This window comes from Vanellus vanellus (assembly GCF_965231255.1).
Source record: "Vanellus vanellus genome assembly, chromosome: 4".
NCBI lineage: Eukaryota > Metazoa > Chordata > Aves > Charadriiformes > Charadriidae > Vanellus > Vanellus vanellus.
Genome location: NC_138909.1, coordinates 43,068,852 through 43,085,735, shown reverse-complemented (window position 1 = coordinate 43,085,735; position 16,884 = coordinate 43,068,852). Strand labels below are relative to the sequence as shown.

The following is a 16,884-nucleotide window of genomic DNA, read 5'->3' as shown; positions in this document are numbered from 1 at the left end:
CAAAGCTGTACTGTTATTTGTGTTTGTCAGAACAGCAGCACCTTGGCCTAATCTCACAGTGCCAGTGTCATTGGGAGACTGTGACAGAACCCATGAGTATGAAGTAGAAACCTTTTCTCTGAATTCAAAAAGAAAAAGAAATTCCAGCACTGATTGACATAAATAAATTAACATTCAATTTATGATAGAGCACATCTGTGAAGATGATGAATTGGAAGCATTACTTGTGGTAGATGCACATGCCAAAAGCAGAGGGGTTCCTATTCACTTTTCTAGCTTCATGTCCAACTAATTGCTATTTTCCCATAGATATGAATTACTCTCGATTCATCACCACTGTGAGTGCAGCAAGAAAAGCATCTCCAATAAGACTTCTGAGTGAGTATACACCTGTTCTTTCCAGGTTCTCTGGAAGGCTATCATTCTACGTTTTGGACTTCGCTGGGGTATAATGGCTAAAGACTTGAAAAGGCTTGAAAGGAAACTGCCATAAGCTGCCAAGTAAGGCCAGTGAACTGCTTTGACTTTTGTCAAGTTGAGGTGTCAAGCAGGTATAAAGGAGAATAAAGTGAATAGCTTTGAACCAGTTCAGAAACCCATCCAGACAGAAGAAATAGTATTGTCACTTCAACATGCCTCTGAGAAAATCTTTGCTACTGCCTCTGAAATAGGGCTTTTGGCACAGTTTCCTACTGAGTTTATGCTGGTTGTCCAGAACAAACAACTGCTGATGACTTGAAATTCAGTGCCAGCATAATGCTTCTTTCCACCTAGTTTTCCTGTGTCAGGTTAATGTCTATAAATTCCTTACCGTGTCGGCACTCTCAGTGTTGCTACACTTTCTTTTTCTATATTACACTATTTTTAGGCTACCATGTTACAGTCTTCTGTGTGACTGATAGAAAAGGTTAACTGCTTACTTGTTTACTCAGTTGAAACCTACAGGGACGTGACAGAATCACAGCATGGGACATACATCACTAGTTAAGCCTTCAGGGGTCAGTTTCCTGTCTTAGTAATGGGTTGGCATTTGCTGTTCTACTTGAAATGCCTTGCACAGGTACAGCTAAGTCAACTAATTCACTCTAGTCAGTCTCTCTACTTTTTCAAGTGATACATTGATATGCATCATCACACAAATGTTAAGTAGCACAGCTTGTGCAGAAAAACACATTGAGGCTGCAGTTTTGATGACAAAGTAAATATCTCTTTACCAGACCAAAAGTCATAGACATGACCCATATCCTGAACTGATAAGAATTAACTCCCTGTGCTCAAGTTGGCTATTAAGTAGTGGAGTACAAATTTGATAACAGGAGGCTTTAAGCCAGATCTGGTATCATCTGTCCTCTCGTATCTGATTTTGTGAGCCATTAGATTTAATGCAATCAAGTGCCCTTGCTGGATTAAGGTCCAGTCTGTGCTGCATAGATTGGATCTGAGTAATTGCAAAACTAATTTTAAAGCAAGATTTGTTAACATTTTCTTCATACTGAATTATTTACACAATGCCTCTGCCACTAAAGCTGGTCTGCCAGAAACGTTCCCACTCATGGAAAAGCTATAATCATAGATGTAACTGTCAGTGTAGCTGCACTACTACCACATCAGCTAAAGTGACTGAACAACAAAAAAACCCCAATCATTCCAAGTCAGTCTAAACAGAAGGTCATTAAGATTTTAAATTCTTGAAGCTTAAAAGACTTCAGTCACAGAAAAAGGTTTTATAATAGTGGAACAGTCCAGTTACTTATAATTTATTTTTAAACAAAGGTAATTTTTTGTTTTGATCTGTCCCACCTGTGTCATTCTCCCCAACACCTATTTAATCCAAGTAGAAGGGTGAGTTTCAAAAGAATTATCATACTTTTGAATTCCTCACTCTGTTAAAAAAATAAAGTGAAAAATGGACAAGATTTTCTGGACCACTATTATATACTGACTAAAGGATATGATCAGTGTTGCAATAGTGAAATTGTAACCACATTTTTTTCTTTTTACTCTAGCTGAATTGATGCAGAAGTCTCCTCCATCTCTCATCTCCCTGGCTGGAGGGGCTCCAAACCCCAACGTTTTTCCATTTAAGAGGGCTAGTGTTGCCATTGGACATGGAACTGCTGTTGAGATTGGGGAAGATCTAATGAAGAGAGCTCTCCAGTACTCAGCATCAGCAGGGTATCTGTCAGGGCTGCTTGCAATTCAAGATACCAGAATGAAAGGATCATAAAACCTTTTATTATTGCATTAATTCACATGTGTTTCTAAAACCTGTTTTACAAAACCAGATTTAACTTCTTTCAGTTTGCCTAGCTATTTACATTTCAGTTTAAGTGGAAAGTTTTGAGCAGATTACTAATTTTAAAAAAAACAAAACTAATACTAGTAATTCTCGAGCCAAAGCTTTTCCTGGCTGTTAGTATTTGAGAATCCAGACTCCCTAATCACTAGGAGGAATCATTTTGTGTTTTGCAATAAGATATTCATTAAAAGATACTGCATAGTATCTTATAACATAGTTATATACTACATGTTATCTTACAGCATAGTTTCCACATTCCACCTTTGTTTTGCTCTCATTTGGTACTATATATTAAAGTCAGTATGTATAACTTGTGGTAGTTGATTGGAGGTATTTATAGTATCGTCATTTTTAGTAGAAAAATTACATATCATTAAGTTACTTCAGCACTCATGTGAACTCCCCAGCAGTCAGCACTGAGTCAGGCTTGTGACAGGCTTGTAAAAATATTTAGGTACCTTCAGAGGCACAGGGGGCATTAATCAGCAAAGACTTTTCTTAGTATTTAAATCAACCTAGCCATTTGTGAACATCCTACAAGATATATATTCAGTCTGTATGTTAGATACACCTTATTTTATTCATGTTTCAGGATTCCAGAGCTGTTATCTTGGCTAAAGGATTTCCAGCGCAATCTACATAATCCCCCCACAGCCAACTACAGTCCTGAGCAAGGACAAATGGAAGTGTGTGTCACAACTGGCAGCCAGGAAGGCTTGTGTAAAGTAAGGTCAAAAGCTTCATATGTTAAAAGCATTTCTTTCAGAGCCATGTTTCTTCCTCTGTTGGTTCAGTTATACTGGGCATTAAGTACCACTATATGACTATATGCAGGGTAGCTTGTTAAATATGTCTCACGGTATTATCAGTAAAAGATGATAGAAGTGAAATAACACTGGCGCGACAGTCTAATCTGTCAGGACTACATGAATGTTCAGGTAAACCAAAGAGCCTGTCAGAAAATAGGCTGTAAGGTAACATTTCATGTTACTCAATTAGTGCAGTAATAAGTACACAGATGCATTATTTGCTTTACCATAACTCAATTCTAGTTATGTTAGACTTCCTTAAATAATTACCCTTTCCAGTCCACTCTCACTGCTGCTTAGTTGATCCTTTCTGTAACCGAAGCACTGTTTCTATAGGATAATGGAACACTGTCTTTCCATATTCTCTAGCTGATTACCTAGCTTCATTTGCCTCTAAAGCAGATTTTTCATCTGTTCCTTTTCTCAGATGCTATAATTAAGTGGTTAGGGAATTACTACTATCTAATCAAGATTTTTAATCTAAGTCAGACGTATGAAGCACACGTACAAAAATTGCACAATCTTTCTAAAACAGACTTCTTTCACAGGTTTTTGAAATGCTTATTAATCCTGGGGACAACATACTTTTGGATGCACCTACATATTCCGGAACACTAGCAGCTGTAAGTATTTTTTAGCTACAAAATGCTGGGATTGTTACTTTTGAAGTAAACAGCAATTTAATACCTGATCTGCAGGCTTATATATATACACACACTGTCGGTGTTTACTGTAAAAACATATCTAAGAATCAAGTTTTTAGTGTTAGTCCAGTTAAGTTCATAAATATTAATTCATAAAAGCTTTTAGTAGAAAAGTTCTCTAAAAGCTATTCACAGGACAGAAGTTCCTCTTCCAAACCCTAGTTCATTCAAGGGCTAAGGTCACATTTGGGATTGAAAAGCAAGCCATTACAACCTACTCAGGTTGAAGCAAATTTACAAGAGGAGGGTATTTCAACATGTCAGCACATTCACCTGAAGTATTTCATGGTCTGATTATACCATAGCTATAAATAGTATAAAATTGGACTAGGCCTGAAACATCCATATATGAGTATGGAGGTGAGAGTTTATAAGAACTATACAAAAATAGTAAAGTTTATTTCTGAAAAATAATTTAATCACTATGTAATTAAATGTCAGCTCAAAAGGCATGAGAACAGTATGTAAGAAGGGTTAGTATAGATAATAAACCACAATTTCAGTCCAGTCTCTCCTTGCATCAAAAAGAATTTTGTTAAATGTTTGCTGTGCTAAGTTTGAGGATATCTTGTCTAACCAAATATACTTTGTTAGGAATATATTTTGGCAATGCAGCAGCTTGCATTTTTACTTAAAAATGCAGAGCACTACATCATACAAATTGAAATTCCACAGAGGGGAGACAGCATGCTCTTTGTTGGTATTTTACCTATATTTTTTCATACTGCTGTCAGTGTCTCATTGCATTAGCATCATTTCATTCTCCCTTTTACAGCTGAATATATCTGCTGGGAATAAATTCTTTGCCCTTTTGTCAGTGAAGAGTAGCTTATAGTTCTGGCACTTCCACTGAAGTAGCGTATAAATTGTCAGTAGGAAATGAAGGTGCTATGAACTTACTATCTGTGGTAACAGCACAAGGAGTCCTGAGAGAACACAGTTCAAAATCCCAAAATCCTTTTCTGCTTCCAAAACTATGTGTGGACATAGGAGCTACCTATTTCTTCTCAGTTGGCTTAACAGGGCAAATAGAGTAATGTGGTCAGCTTGAAAAGCTTCACAGCAATTTCAGGCAAACTTGAGTCATGAGCAGATGGAGTTTGAGATAGCTGTAAAAGTCAGAAAGACTGTATCACTGAAAATTTACAATGCCAATGACAAAAGGAAGACATTTGAATTACAGGATTATGACAGTTTTGTTCCTCCTATCAACAGCTGAGACCTTTGGGTTGTAACATAATTAATGTTCCTAGTGACCAACATGGCATTATTCCAAAAGCTCTAAAAGAAATTCTATCTACTTGGAGCTCAGAAGATGTGAAAAATCGTAGCCACCACCTCCCCAAATTCCTGTACACCATTCCAAATGGCTGCAACCCAACTGGAAACTCTCTGACCACAGAGCGCAAGAAGGAGATTTACCAGGTATGTAGCTGGGGCCTTGTGAACCTTGTAGGTGGAAATGGATAAACGTCAGTCTCATTTCAGTTGAGGATACCCCATGCATGGTATTTGGGCCCATTATTGGTCCAGCAGACATTCCTCCTAGAACTTGTTTCTAGCAGAACCTCTTATATGACAACTCTTCAGAGTTGAGCTATGCATTAGATAAATTGTTTTTGCAATGGTAGCCCATTGCTGGCTGGTATCTTTGCCATGGGCTTCAAACTGGACTTATTGCAAGTTTTCTGCACAGTTTGAATGCTACACAGAACAGACCTTCAGTTATATACATGTGTTCTTGTACCACAGGTACCACGTTTAATCTTATAATTGCTTGATGTCTAAGTCAGGCATTTGAAAGCTTCTCTTGATGAAGCCTTGTATGTAGTGAATGAGCAATCCATAGGATCATAATATAGTCCTGGTAATAGGCCCAGGGTATAGGAACAACTGAATTTACAGTGTCTTTACATTTTAATGAATCTTTACTTTTTACTCATTTCTTTAGCTTGCAAGAAAATATGATTTCCTCATAATAGAAGATGATCCTTACTACTTTCTTCAGTTTGAAAAGGTAATTTGTCTTCCATACGTCTTAGTAACACCTTTTCTGGTCCAGGAGAGAACTAAGGTTTGAGCCATGGATCTTCCTGCGTGCTCCCTTCATATCCTACCAATGTAGTTGTAGGCCTCAGTCTTTGCTGCTTGCAGTTGTTGTCCCCTTTGTGGCATTTTATGGCATCAGTCCTGTTAATCGGTGGTTCAAATTCCTCAAGCCTTCCTTCAGTAGTCAGAGAACGGCACAGACATTGCTTCCAGAGCAAAACAGGTATGCCACTGGAGCAGCACTTGAAAATATCAGCCTCGATGTTCCTTTCATCCCAGTCTCTTCTTTCATTCAGTGAAAGACTGCCTAATCCCAGTCTACTGTACCCCATTTTCACCCCTTTGCCTTTTGAAGAACCTGAGAGAGTTCTCCCAGATACCACAGGACACAGTACTGGATAGGCAGCTTCTCTCCTTCATATAAATTTTCCCCAAATGGGTAACAATTAAGTGTTGACCTGTCTTCGCACATGGATCTACAGTTGCACGGTCTGCCAAAGTACCTAACTTCAGGAATAAAAGCTGGTCTTATAAAGCAGTAAAGCATTAGTAGAAACTAAAGTTCAGTATTTTCTATTTTGAAATGTTTTTATGGGAGGAAGCAATAAAAGTGCTTCACTTATACTCTAACAAAGCTACACAATGCTATTCAGTAAGGGAAGAAGGTGTAAAAGTAGAATTCTTGATAAGGAAAAAGCGCTGAACTCAGATCATCAAAATTTGGTCCCGTCTTCTGATTTCCTATTTTAAGACAAAGCTAAAAGCTACATGGCCCCATCTCAGAAATTACAGTAGCTATTATTCCATAAAAAAATCTTGGCAGAAAAAAAATAATCATTATTTCTCTCTCCTACTTATGGCATCATACCAAAACTTGAACTGAACACTTGTATGCTGAACAGTGGGCTAAGCATCAAAAAATAAGGCTGATTTCTTGACGATTTTCATAGAATACTGTAATCCCATCTCAGCTAGCCTAAACAATCACTTGTTAGCAAGTTGGGTTTTTTTTCCTTGGAATGCACATCTGTAAAATATTTACTATCAAAATATTTCTTTAAGAAATTAATTATATCTTCATAGTAAAGAAAATAATTCCATCATAATCCTTACTAGCACCTTGAATTTTATTTTATTTTTTATTTTTCTTCCAAGCCATGGGCTCCAACTTTCCTCTCAATGGATGTGGATGGCCGAGTTATCAGGACTGACTCTTTCTCTAAAATTCTCTCATCTGGGTAAGGCCAGCTTCAGACTGCTTAGCATTGCCTTTTCAGTTAAGGCACAAGGCTAATTAATACTTCATGCAAAACGATCAGACATGTCATAGTGTTTTTTCATCTAATACCTATCCATTTCTGGAATGTACTTTTGGATCCACAGCTTTTCTCAGTCCGCTCACTTCTCATGTCATCTCTTGGCAGTCATTTAACTCCAGATTCTGTTTCTCTTCCGATACTGATAGTTAAGCCGCTGTCCCCAGGCAGCCCATTCTTGCAGGCACCATATAGGCAGAAAGATAGGTGCTGGATTCCAGCTCTGTTCCTGGAACTCCTAAGAGCTTTTTTCTCTTCTTTTTCCATTTCTCCTTCTATCTCTTACCATTTCTGCAGACTCATTGAATTTATAATACAGAATAGAAATTATGGCATCATTCTGCACAAACTAGTCGTAGGATTATAATGATCTCTCGTCTTCTAGCCTTACATTTCTTGCAGGTTGTTTCCACCTGCCTGGAAAACTAAACTGGCTGTTTTCCATTTCAAACAAGTCAACATATTTGATTTTTAACTTGATTTTGTATTATCCTAATAGATATAAGAAAGTAATGTGAATTCTGCACTGGCAGCTACTGGATTATAACCTCATCCCTGAGAAAGTGAGGAGATAACATGATGTTAAGTGTGATTGCACTTTCAGAACTGAAACTGCAAAAAGGCATGATGCAATTTTATCTTTCTCAAAGACACATATAAGCTTACTGGTTCTGTTTTTCTTCAAAGAAAAACTTGAGCCAATCTCTAAAGATGTGTCATAAGAACCGAAGCATGAATAAGAATCTAGTTTATCAGTCTATATGCTGTTTATTCTGCAGTACTGAAAGGGAGTGAAAGAGTAAAGCTGTTTGCCACTTCCCATCTGTTTTTCATAAAGCCTGAGCATTCATGATTTTTCATTATGTGAAAACCTATCTTTTCCTTCCCTTTGATTCATTTAATCTTTGTGGTTGCAGAGGAAAGCTTACAAATGTGGGATACGTTCTGCAGTCTCAGAACTAAGAAGCTACTATAAGCATTAAAAGCCCTTAAGTGTTTATTTCATGACTTTGATACTCAGCTTATAAGTTGCGCAAGCCTGGGGCTTAGGGCTCTATTAAGATAAACTTAAATGCACAGAAGATCCTTACAATATCAATGAAACGGTTACATGTTTTCCCAGTTATAAGTTAAACCATAACTCACACAAAGTACTAGCACATTGCATTTCTGTAGTAACTTTTTACTTTTTTTTTTTTTCCAGGTTAAGAATAGGTTTTCTGACAGGTCCCAAGCCTCTTATCGACAGAGTTATTCTACACATTCAGGTTTCAACAATGCACACCAGCACTTTCACACAGGCAAGTACCAAACTGCCAACTGAATTGTATTTGGAAAAGATAACATTTTCCAAGTCATAAGAAACCACAAATGAACAGCTTTGCACTTTTGCAGTTGCTCTGCATTTTTGCAGTTTTGTTTATAAGCAGCACATAACATTGTCAATTCTGCCAGAAAGAAAGACCACCATAGAAATTACAACTAGAGCTAGAGGGTATCTCAGTGCATGGAAAGCACAGCTAATACGCCCTTAACCCTCAGGTTTCAAGACTCAAGATTTAAAATACTTTTTATCTCTTACTATTAGGTTCACTTGAAAAACCTCAATGTAAAGCACACATTGGAAGCACTTAGTTTCTTTTCTATTTTTCATTCTCCTTTGTAATTAGAACAATATGGGCAGCCTACAGAGACATAACAAAGCAGGCTGCCAGCTATAGCCCCTGTATAGTTAGTAATAAAGGAAGGGCACATTGAGCACATCTAGGTATGGCTTCCATCTTCCAGCTCCATTAGTGCAGCACAGAAGCAGTATTAAAGCAGAGATGCTGATATGGGCAGGAAGGTAAAGCAATATAACATTGCCTTCCTTTTTGTCCCCGATTACCATATTTAGCTCTCCATCCATTCTTCCTTCCCCCCACCGCAGCTTCCAAACACTGCCATGATCCTTGGAGACAGCAGTAACATAGACTACAATGGCCTGTTGCTGTTGCCACCTCTGTTTATAAAGGGCTCCAAGAGACCCTGTGTGCAATTTCTTGCCTGTGTGGAATTTTGAATAATGTGTCAGGCTGTATATCTTTTGATGATTGCAGAACAGTCCTGTTTAAAACATGGTATTGATGATGTGTTTTATTTCTTTAGATTATGATATCACAGCTGCTTCAGCAATGGGGAGAAAAGGGTTTCTTGGAGCATATAGACAGGTAGGGTCATGTCATATGCTGAATCCCATCATCTATCGTTCTGCTTCGCGTTACCTGCATAAAGCATTCTTTGCAGTAAACAGGTCAGAGGAGGTGCCAGTATTAGGCCAAATGGTTAAGCTGTATCACCAAGATTGTCAGTATTCACACAAGAGTCCTGAAGGAGTTCAGTGTGAAGTTGCAGACATGGAGGTCAGGGCATGTAAACTACCTCTACAGACTGACAATCTGCCAGTCTACTGGCACAGTCACTATGCAGCTCCCATCTGATGGAGCTCAAGAGGATCCTGGGAGCACCAAGTCACTGAATAAAGTTTTCATCCCTGCTAAAGCCGTCTGTAACAAAGGCTAAGCTCACTGAGCATGTGATGAGCATGATCTATTGAGAAAGAGCCAGCATAGTTTCTATAAAGGAAGTTCTTGCCTCACTAACTCAACATGGATTCACCCTTTAACACCCTTAATCTAATGATTATGGATGCTGACGGAAAGACCTACAGAGAGCAGCAAGGTTCACCAATGCTTGCTAAACTTTGTCTGCACCTTAGAGACAGAGTGCTGGGCTAAGGTCTAACTCAGCAAGGCAGTTCTTATATACTGACTGACACATATTTGGTTTTCATTTATTATGCTGGAGGTATATAGTTTCTTTTGAGTATCCGTGCTTCATTTCAGATGCCATACTTGGATGCCATTAGAACCCCAAGCTTCCTACTTCAGTGGGTAGTGTGCTACACTCTGCCTAGGCCTGTAGCAGGAATGTGAGCAAAGCATGGGAAAAGTTCTTATATCTGACTGTAACAGCCACTTCTGTCCCCCGAGCACCTGCCTGTGTCCATACTGTAAACACCAGTATTTAAAAAAAACAACAACAAAACAATAGCAGAGACACCAGCCCTGGCTTTGCCTTGTTTTAAGAAACAGGTCCGTAAACATAGGTTTTGCAGGGAAACTTAGACCACACTTTAGCTCGACTTTCAGCAGTTAGAAAAATATATCCAAAATAGATCTCTTCACTTACTTTCTTCTTGTAGGCCAAAAGGCATCCTTGTTTAAGCCAGAAGACTTCTTCCTCTTGACTAATGAAAATAATGCTGCAGTAGGGTAGCTGCAGCCCTTTGTAACCTTCTAGACTCAGTTGTCAGGTGACTTATTGATGAAGCCCAACTGCTGACTGCAGTTTCTTCCAGGTGATTTAATTTGGACAAGGTTAACCTGTTAGATCATGCTTTTGGGTAGGAGCTAGCCTGTTGTTTGGAGCAGCTGCATTTTTGTGGATGTATTCATAGAATCATAGAATTGTTGAGGTTGGAAGGGACCTTTAAGATCATCAAGTCCAACCATTAACCTAACCTGACAAAACCACTTCTAAACAATGTCCCCAAGTACCATGTCTATCCTTTTTTTAAACACCTCCAGGGATGGCAAATCCACCACCTCCCTGGGCAGCCTATTACAATGTTTAATAACCCTTTCAGTGAAAAAAATTTTCCTAATATCCAATCTAAACCTTGCCTGGCATAACTTGAATCCATTTCCTCTCATCCTATCACTTGTCACTAGGGAGAAGAGGTCAGCCCCCACCTCTCTACAACCTCCTTTCAGGTAGTTGTAGAGAGTGATAAGGTCTCCCCTCAGCCTCCTCTTCTCCAGGCTAAACAACCCCAGTTCCCTCAGTCATTCCTCATTGTCTCACTAACGCTTATAATTTCATTCCAACATGAAAGTAAAATGATAACAGAAAGGCAAAAAACTTGCAATAGAATTTGTGATTTGGTAAAAACTACGTAAGTGAGATTTCCCATTTCACGCAGAATCACTCAAAACTGTATAAGCCTTCGGTGGTGTTAGTGATTGTCTATAAGGTGTAATAAAATACATCAAGAAATGAAAGCTATTGGTTCAGGAAGTATAAGAAAATAATGTAAAATTATGCAAATTAATAAGTATGGTTTCTCTGCAGAGAAGGAAACAGATTTGCATCTGATTTATGAACTCTATCAGGCATTTCTCTCCCATTGCAGAATCACAGCTGTCTCATTTTATGTCAACAAAAGCCACTGCAGAAGACTTGTCCATGTTGAAGCTTGCGTTAGGGTCATTTTCCCCAGTAAGAGATTGAATTATTTAGAAGTTTTACTCTAAGTGTGAAGGAGATGGGTTCAAAAGCTTAGAAAAAGGGAAGCTGTCAAATAGTGATGACAGGTTTATAATATGATTTGCTTTTTACCTTGTGAAATATCATTTCCATGTGTACCTATTACACAAATTCAATCCAAATGCACAAATACTGAGTCTGTACTTTATAATATTATATAAATATAATATATAAAGGCTTTCCATGGCATATGTAAAGCTTAGGAAGCAGCCACACAGGCACTTCCTCTATCTGGTTGATCGACGGTTTGTTGGAGCCACAATGAAGCGAATATTCAAGACTTCGCTGATACGAAGTTTCATACACACAGTATACTGTATTATGCTCATCTAGGATATGCTCATATTTCCATTAAATGTGCACTGAGGTTGTTCAAGTAGAAAAGCTTTGTTTCTGCCTTTTGAAAGAAATGGATTCTGAAGCGCTATGGCATCGTGACTTTGAACTGATAATTTACTTTCAGAGTGGTGGAGTTCTACAGGACCCAGCGGGATGCAATGCTCATTGCTGCTGACAAGTGGTTAAAAGGTCAGTGAGTGCCACACAGCTAATTACTTAGATTTTTTCCTATCCATTTCTCATCTTTGTGTTCAAGAAAAATCACTAAAGTTCATCACGACTAAAGCGACAGATAAGCACTATAAGCAAATCAATGACATGAAATATTAAACTTAGGACAAATTATCTAGGGCTGCTGTTTTCATGCTTTTCTGGTGGGACAAGGAGGTAGCAATGAGAAAGAAGCTCACCACATTACTGTACAAAGGATTTTTACAGAGAACATACATTTCACTCCACTATGTTCTTATACTTTTATCTTTACAATCTCGGTCTGTAGTAGCCAGATTTAGTGGCCTTATTTTAGAAGAAGAGGTAAACAATCAATAGAGCAGTAGCGATAATCATTTTTTTGTCAGAAATCAATTTCAAATGTCCCCTTTTGTGGTTAATCATGGAGCATAGAAAGAATTTGATCAACAATAATGCAATTAGAGTTAGTGACTCACTCCTTTTTGTCAGTCTAAGTGGAATCAGCAATAACTGCTTAAGAACTGTCCACCTGCCTTAGATGATACTTTCATGGGACGTGGGTACTTTGGCAGCACACAGTGTACTTAGTCTTGCTGATTCCAGGGGTTTAGATGTTAAGTATTCTTTTTCTGCATGGCTCTGAACAGCCATGGGTTGTTGACCAAGGTAGGCCCTCTTTGTCTCAATTCCTTAAGTATCAAAACAATGTAGCAGCACTGGGCTGCCTTAAAGTGTATTGTGAGAATATACTCATGTAAAAGACTATAAGGTCTTCACATTTTCTAGTAATAGGAGCCGTAACATTATGGAAGATAGTCTTTATTTTGTAGATATGTAATGGTTAAAGGCACTGAGGAAAAGCTTGAGAAAATTCAAATAGTTTCTTCAAAAATATGTCCAAAACCAGATAAAGAGTTTTAGGTAAACGAAAGGTATACAGTAAGTCTGCATATATAATTTAAGACATAAATCCTCTCTAAGCATTCCTATCCTCCTCATAAATCCTTGGCTCTCCTTTTCTTTGGGGAAAAATCTGTAATCATTGCAACTTAAATGAAAACAGTTTTGCTCTTTGCTACACTTTAATTTGTATTGATAGTCAATATGATATTAGGAGAAATTGCATCAGAAACATTATTTTAAATTGTTTACTCAACCTGAAAGTAATTGACAAATATGGTTTGTTAATGTTTGGGATTTCTGTAATTCAGAGCAATCACATTTACAAAAAGTGTCGAGGATACCAGCAGAAGTGCAGTAAGCTCACGTAGATTTGGCAAGTGGGATCCTGGCTCTGTGGCCCCCATTACCTTTGAGTTTATTGGAGCAACAAATCTATAACATCACTGACTCTGTGATGTATCACATCAAAAGTGGGGCAGAAGTTTCTTTCCTGATTCCCTTTTTTTTTCTCTCTCTCTCTCTCTCTCTCTCTCTCTCCCCCCCCAGGCTTGGCAGAATGGTATCCTCCTGCTGCTGGCATGTTCTTATGGATCAAAATTAAGGGTGTTTCTGATACACAGCAGCTGATCATGGAAAAAGCTTTGCAGAAAGAAGTATGACCTATGGCTTATTATGTTAAAATAAAGTGAGAGAAGGATAAAATAAATTTACCATATGTATCCACACATATGTGCACACATAAAAAAGCAGGGGAACTTGCTGTGCACCATCACTGAGTTTGCAAATCAGGCATTGACAGATAGGGACTCATTAATAAAGTATTTTCATGTCTGTATTCAGATGTTGATATTTAATCAGCTTACTTAAATTTAAACCATTATAATACATAGTAAAATGTCATGTATACTGTATATATATAATATATGTACCTATATGATGATGGCTGTCCACTATATCTTTTAATAACAGAAATTAAGTGTGGTTTATTTCTACAATTTATAAGAGCCAGCACTGTGTACTGAGTAAACTACGTCCCACCTCACTGGTACTTCCAAACATCATGATGATGATAAGCCAGAGCTGGTAACCCACCAGCCTAGGTAACCAAAACCTAAGAGCCCGTTGATTTTGTTATGAAAAGTTTGATTCCAAGTTGCATGTTTTTGGCTTCTCATTTTGAAGAGAAGGAATATATTAAGCCATGTTCTGATACCAGTGTTTCAGAAGTGAGCCTTCTCAAATTTAATTTAACATAGTGTTTTAAAACTGTAGAAGTGGTGATAACTGGGTGGCTGATCAATTTTTCTTAGGTGCTTCTGGTTCCTGGAGGAGCATTCAATATCAATAGTTCAGAGCCTAGTTCTTATGTCAGAGCCTCTTTCTCTCTCTCTTCTCCAGCCCAGATGGATCTGGTAAGTGAGATTTTATTTTTACATTCTTATCAAGACAGTTTCTCACATAATAATGCTCCCTTATTTTTGCTTACTTCTCCTTATGTGTTTTATTGAATAATAATATAGGTTTTTTTAGTACTTAGGTGATGAAGCAATACTTTTGAAGCAGTATTAACTGTTTCTCAGGCAAGATACTCACATCACAATGACCTGAAGGGTACCAAACTTTTAGTAGCACTTAACATTTTTCTGTGTATCTTGTGTAGAGTCTCACACTTAATCCTCCCAGACATTATTCATAAAGACTTTACTGAAGTCAGAGTAAGTTCTGCTATTTGCTTTAGCATTAGCAGGCATCGCGTATCCTTTCTTTTCCGGGCTTTCCATTCCTGAGATTGAATTACCTGCTTATTTTTGTGTGTGTGTGTTGACAATCCTTTATAAGAAAGAATATTGTTTTTCTTTTATACAGTTGACATATATGTTGTATTTCATTTTTCAGGAACTAATCATCTATGTATTTAGGAACATTTTGGATTTTATTTGGCTGCATCTGTAAAATCAGTGGGAGGAAAGATAGGAGACATTTATTTGTGCAGATTTAATACTTTCATTTAGGTGCTTGAAACATTTCAGTATCTCTAGTTGTACTTTCATTCAGTTGCGAAGGTTTGTAACATATAAGCGCTTCTATTGTCTTTCTGTTTCTTCTGTATTTCTTCTATTTCTTCCTTCTTCTTTGTAAAAGTAATTCATAACCATAGTATCAACAGTCAAATTGTATCTTTTATGTGCTTCCCTACTCAACTGTTCTTCCTTTTCTTTCACCTTCGGAGCCTCTAAATTAAGTTAAAAGAGGTACTCTTCCAGGGATCACTAGTTGTATTAAAAGTATATCTGTTTAGCTGCATCTGAACTCCAAATAGCATTTGAACATCAATATATGTATTTTGCTGTTTCAGAAAACTCTGCCTTTTATTTTCTGTCGGAGAAGTTGAAGCTTTGTCCAGTCAAAGCCCATACATGTTGTTATAAACGGAAAACAGAAAGTATCAGCAGAATTTTGCAGTATAAAATACTGAGTTTGTATATGGTTAGGGTAGTTTTAGTAGCTTTACAGGTTTAGTGTGTTGCCTACTTAAGTAATGCTGGAATATAAATGTGAACCATATTTGTGTCATTGCAGGCCTTCAAGAGACTGGCTGACCTTATAAAAGAAGCTTTGTGAAAAAGATAAATAGAGCTCTTGCAGCAATCAAAATCGTCTCCAGAAAATATTTATTAACATTTGGATTTCAACAGAATGCTTTACAAGCAAGCACAAAAGTGGATGTTTCCTTAGATTGTTTCAGCTAAAAAGCAAAAAATGAAAGAGTGAAAAAGAATTTGCGTAGTTTTTTTGACAGGACATTGCATTACTAAATTTATTCCAATTCAGAAACATTTAAAATACTCAAACCCAAAATGTTCTGTTTCCTGTCAAATCCATGGTTTTGTTGGATTTGAATTTATTTTTGTTCTGGCTTTTGTTTTCCATTTTGGTTAGGAAACGGCGAAATCAGTTGCACCTGAGGTGGTGTTAGCCACTATTAATCCCAATTGATGCATTCCTCCAACACCTTATGTTGGAATTGTTTCTGTGTGTTGCCTACCTTCTTGTCCTGCTGTGTGGCATCTGGTTTTGAAGATCGGTATTTAATTTTACTGAAGTTTTGTCAGATAAAACTGATGTAAGGATGTTTAAAAAGATTGGAACTGATCCAGCAAAATTAGGCTATGATTACAAATAAAACTATTTCGGCTAAGGTCCCTTGCAATTTGCATGGGTTTTGCAGCTCATTCTCTAATTCGTAAAACGTTTTCTGATTGCTGGCTTCCACTTCATTCTGTGAATAATTACTGTGTACCTGTGTTAGAAAATCTCTGGTTTGCAAAGGCATGTGGGTGTGCTAATAGAACTGTTCTCTGCTCTTAGTTAATCAGTCAGATGTGGCTTTGTATGGAGATTGTAAGAGTGTAGTGGAATGGACAATAACCTGACACTGCCAAATGTACAAAGCAAGCAAAATGAAAAAATAAAGAAATGTTTTGATCTCTAATCCCTTGGTCATTATCATCCCAAACATCTGATACTTGGCAACACGTACAAAACTTTCAGAAAGTTCTAAGTTTAAAGATTCTCCCAAGGCTTCCCATTTTGCCTAGTGACTTAATTTTTATTTACTGTTTGGATGAAAGCGCTGCAATTTTCCACCAATAAGAGATGGTTGTTTCGTTATGTGCAAGTGTTCAGAATTTCAAAGTAAAAATATGTGTTCAAGGATCCAGCCAGCCCTTCAGCAGATCAGGTAACCCAGCCAAATAAGAGTCAGGCACACCCTTGCTTAATTGGAAGTTTCACATTTTCATTCCCTCTCTCCCGCTAGTTAAAAATAGCATGTGTCATACATAACAAGCTAGCACAGATGTGTGCCTTTCCCAACAGCACTCCTATCACAAGGATCATTCCAG

The 16,884-nt window shown here is 37.6% G+C and overlaps 1 protein-coding gene across 1 annotated transcript; it reads left to right on the top strand.

The window, feature by feature from the left end:
* Window positions 1-311: 311 nt before the first annotated feature.
* On the top strand, window positions 312-16,452 carry AADAT (aminoadipate aminotransferase; the record flags this gene model as incomplete). Its single annotated transcript, XM_082482233.1, has 13 exons — window positions 312-378; window positions 2,007-2,175; window positions 2,892-3,024; window positions 3,657-3,731; window positions 5,028-5,237; window positions 5,764-5,829; window positions 7,017-7,099; window positions 8,382-8,478; window positions 9,326-9,387; window positions 12,009-12,073; window positions 13,526-13,632; window positions 14,290-14,391; window positions 15,560-16,452. The coding sequence occupies 13 exons, from the start codon at window positions 312-314 to the stop codon at window positions 15,599-15,601; spliced, it is 1,278 nt and encodes a 425-aa protein (XP_082338359.1). The 3' UTR covers window positions 15,602-16,452.
* Window positions 16,453-16,884: the final 432 nt, after the last annotated feature.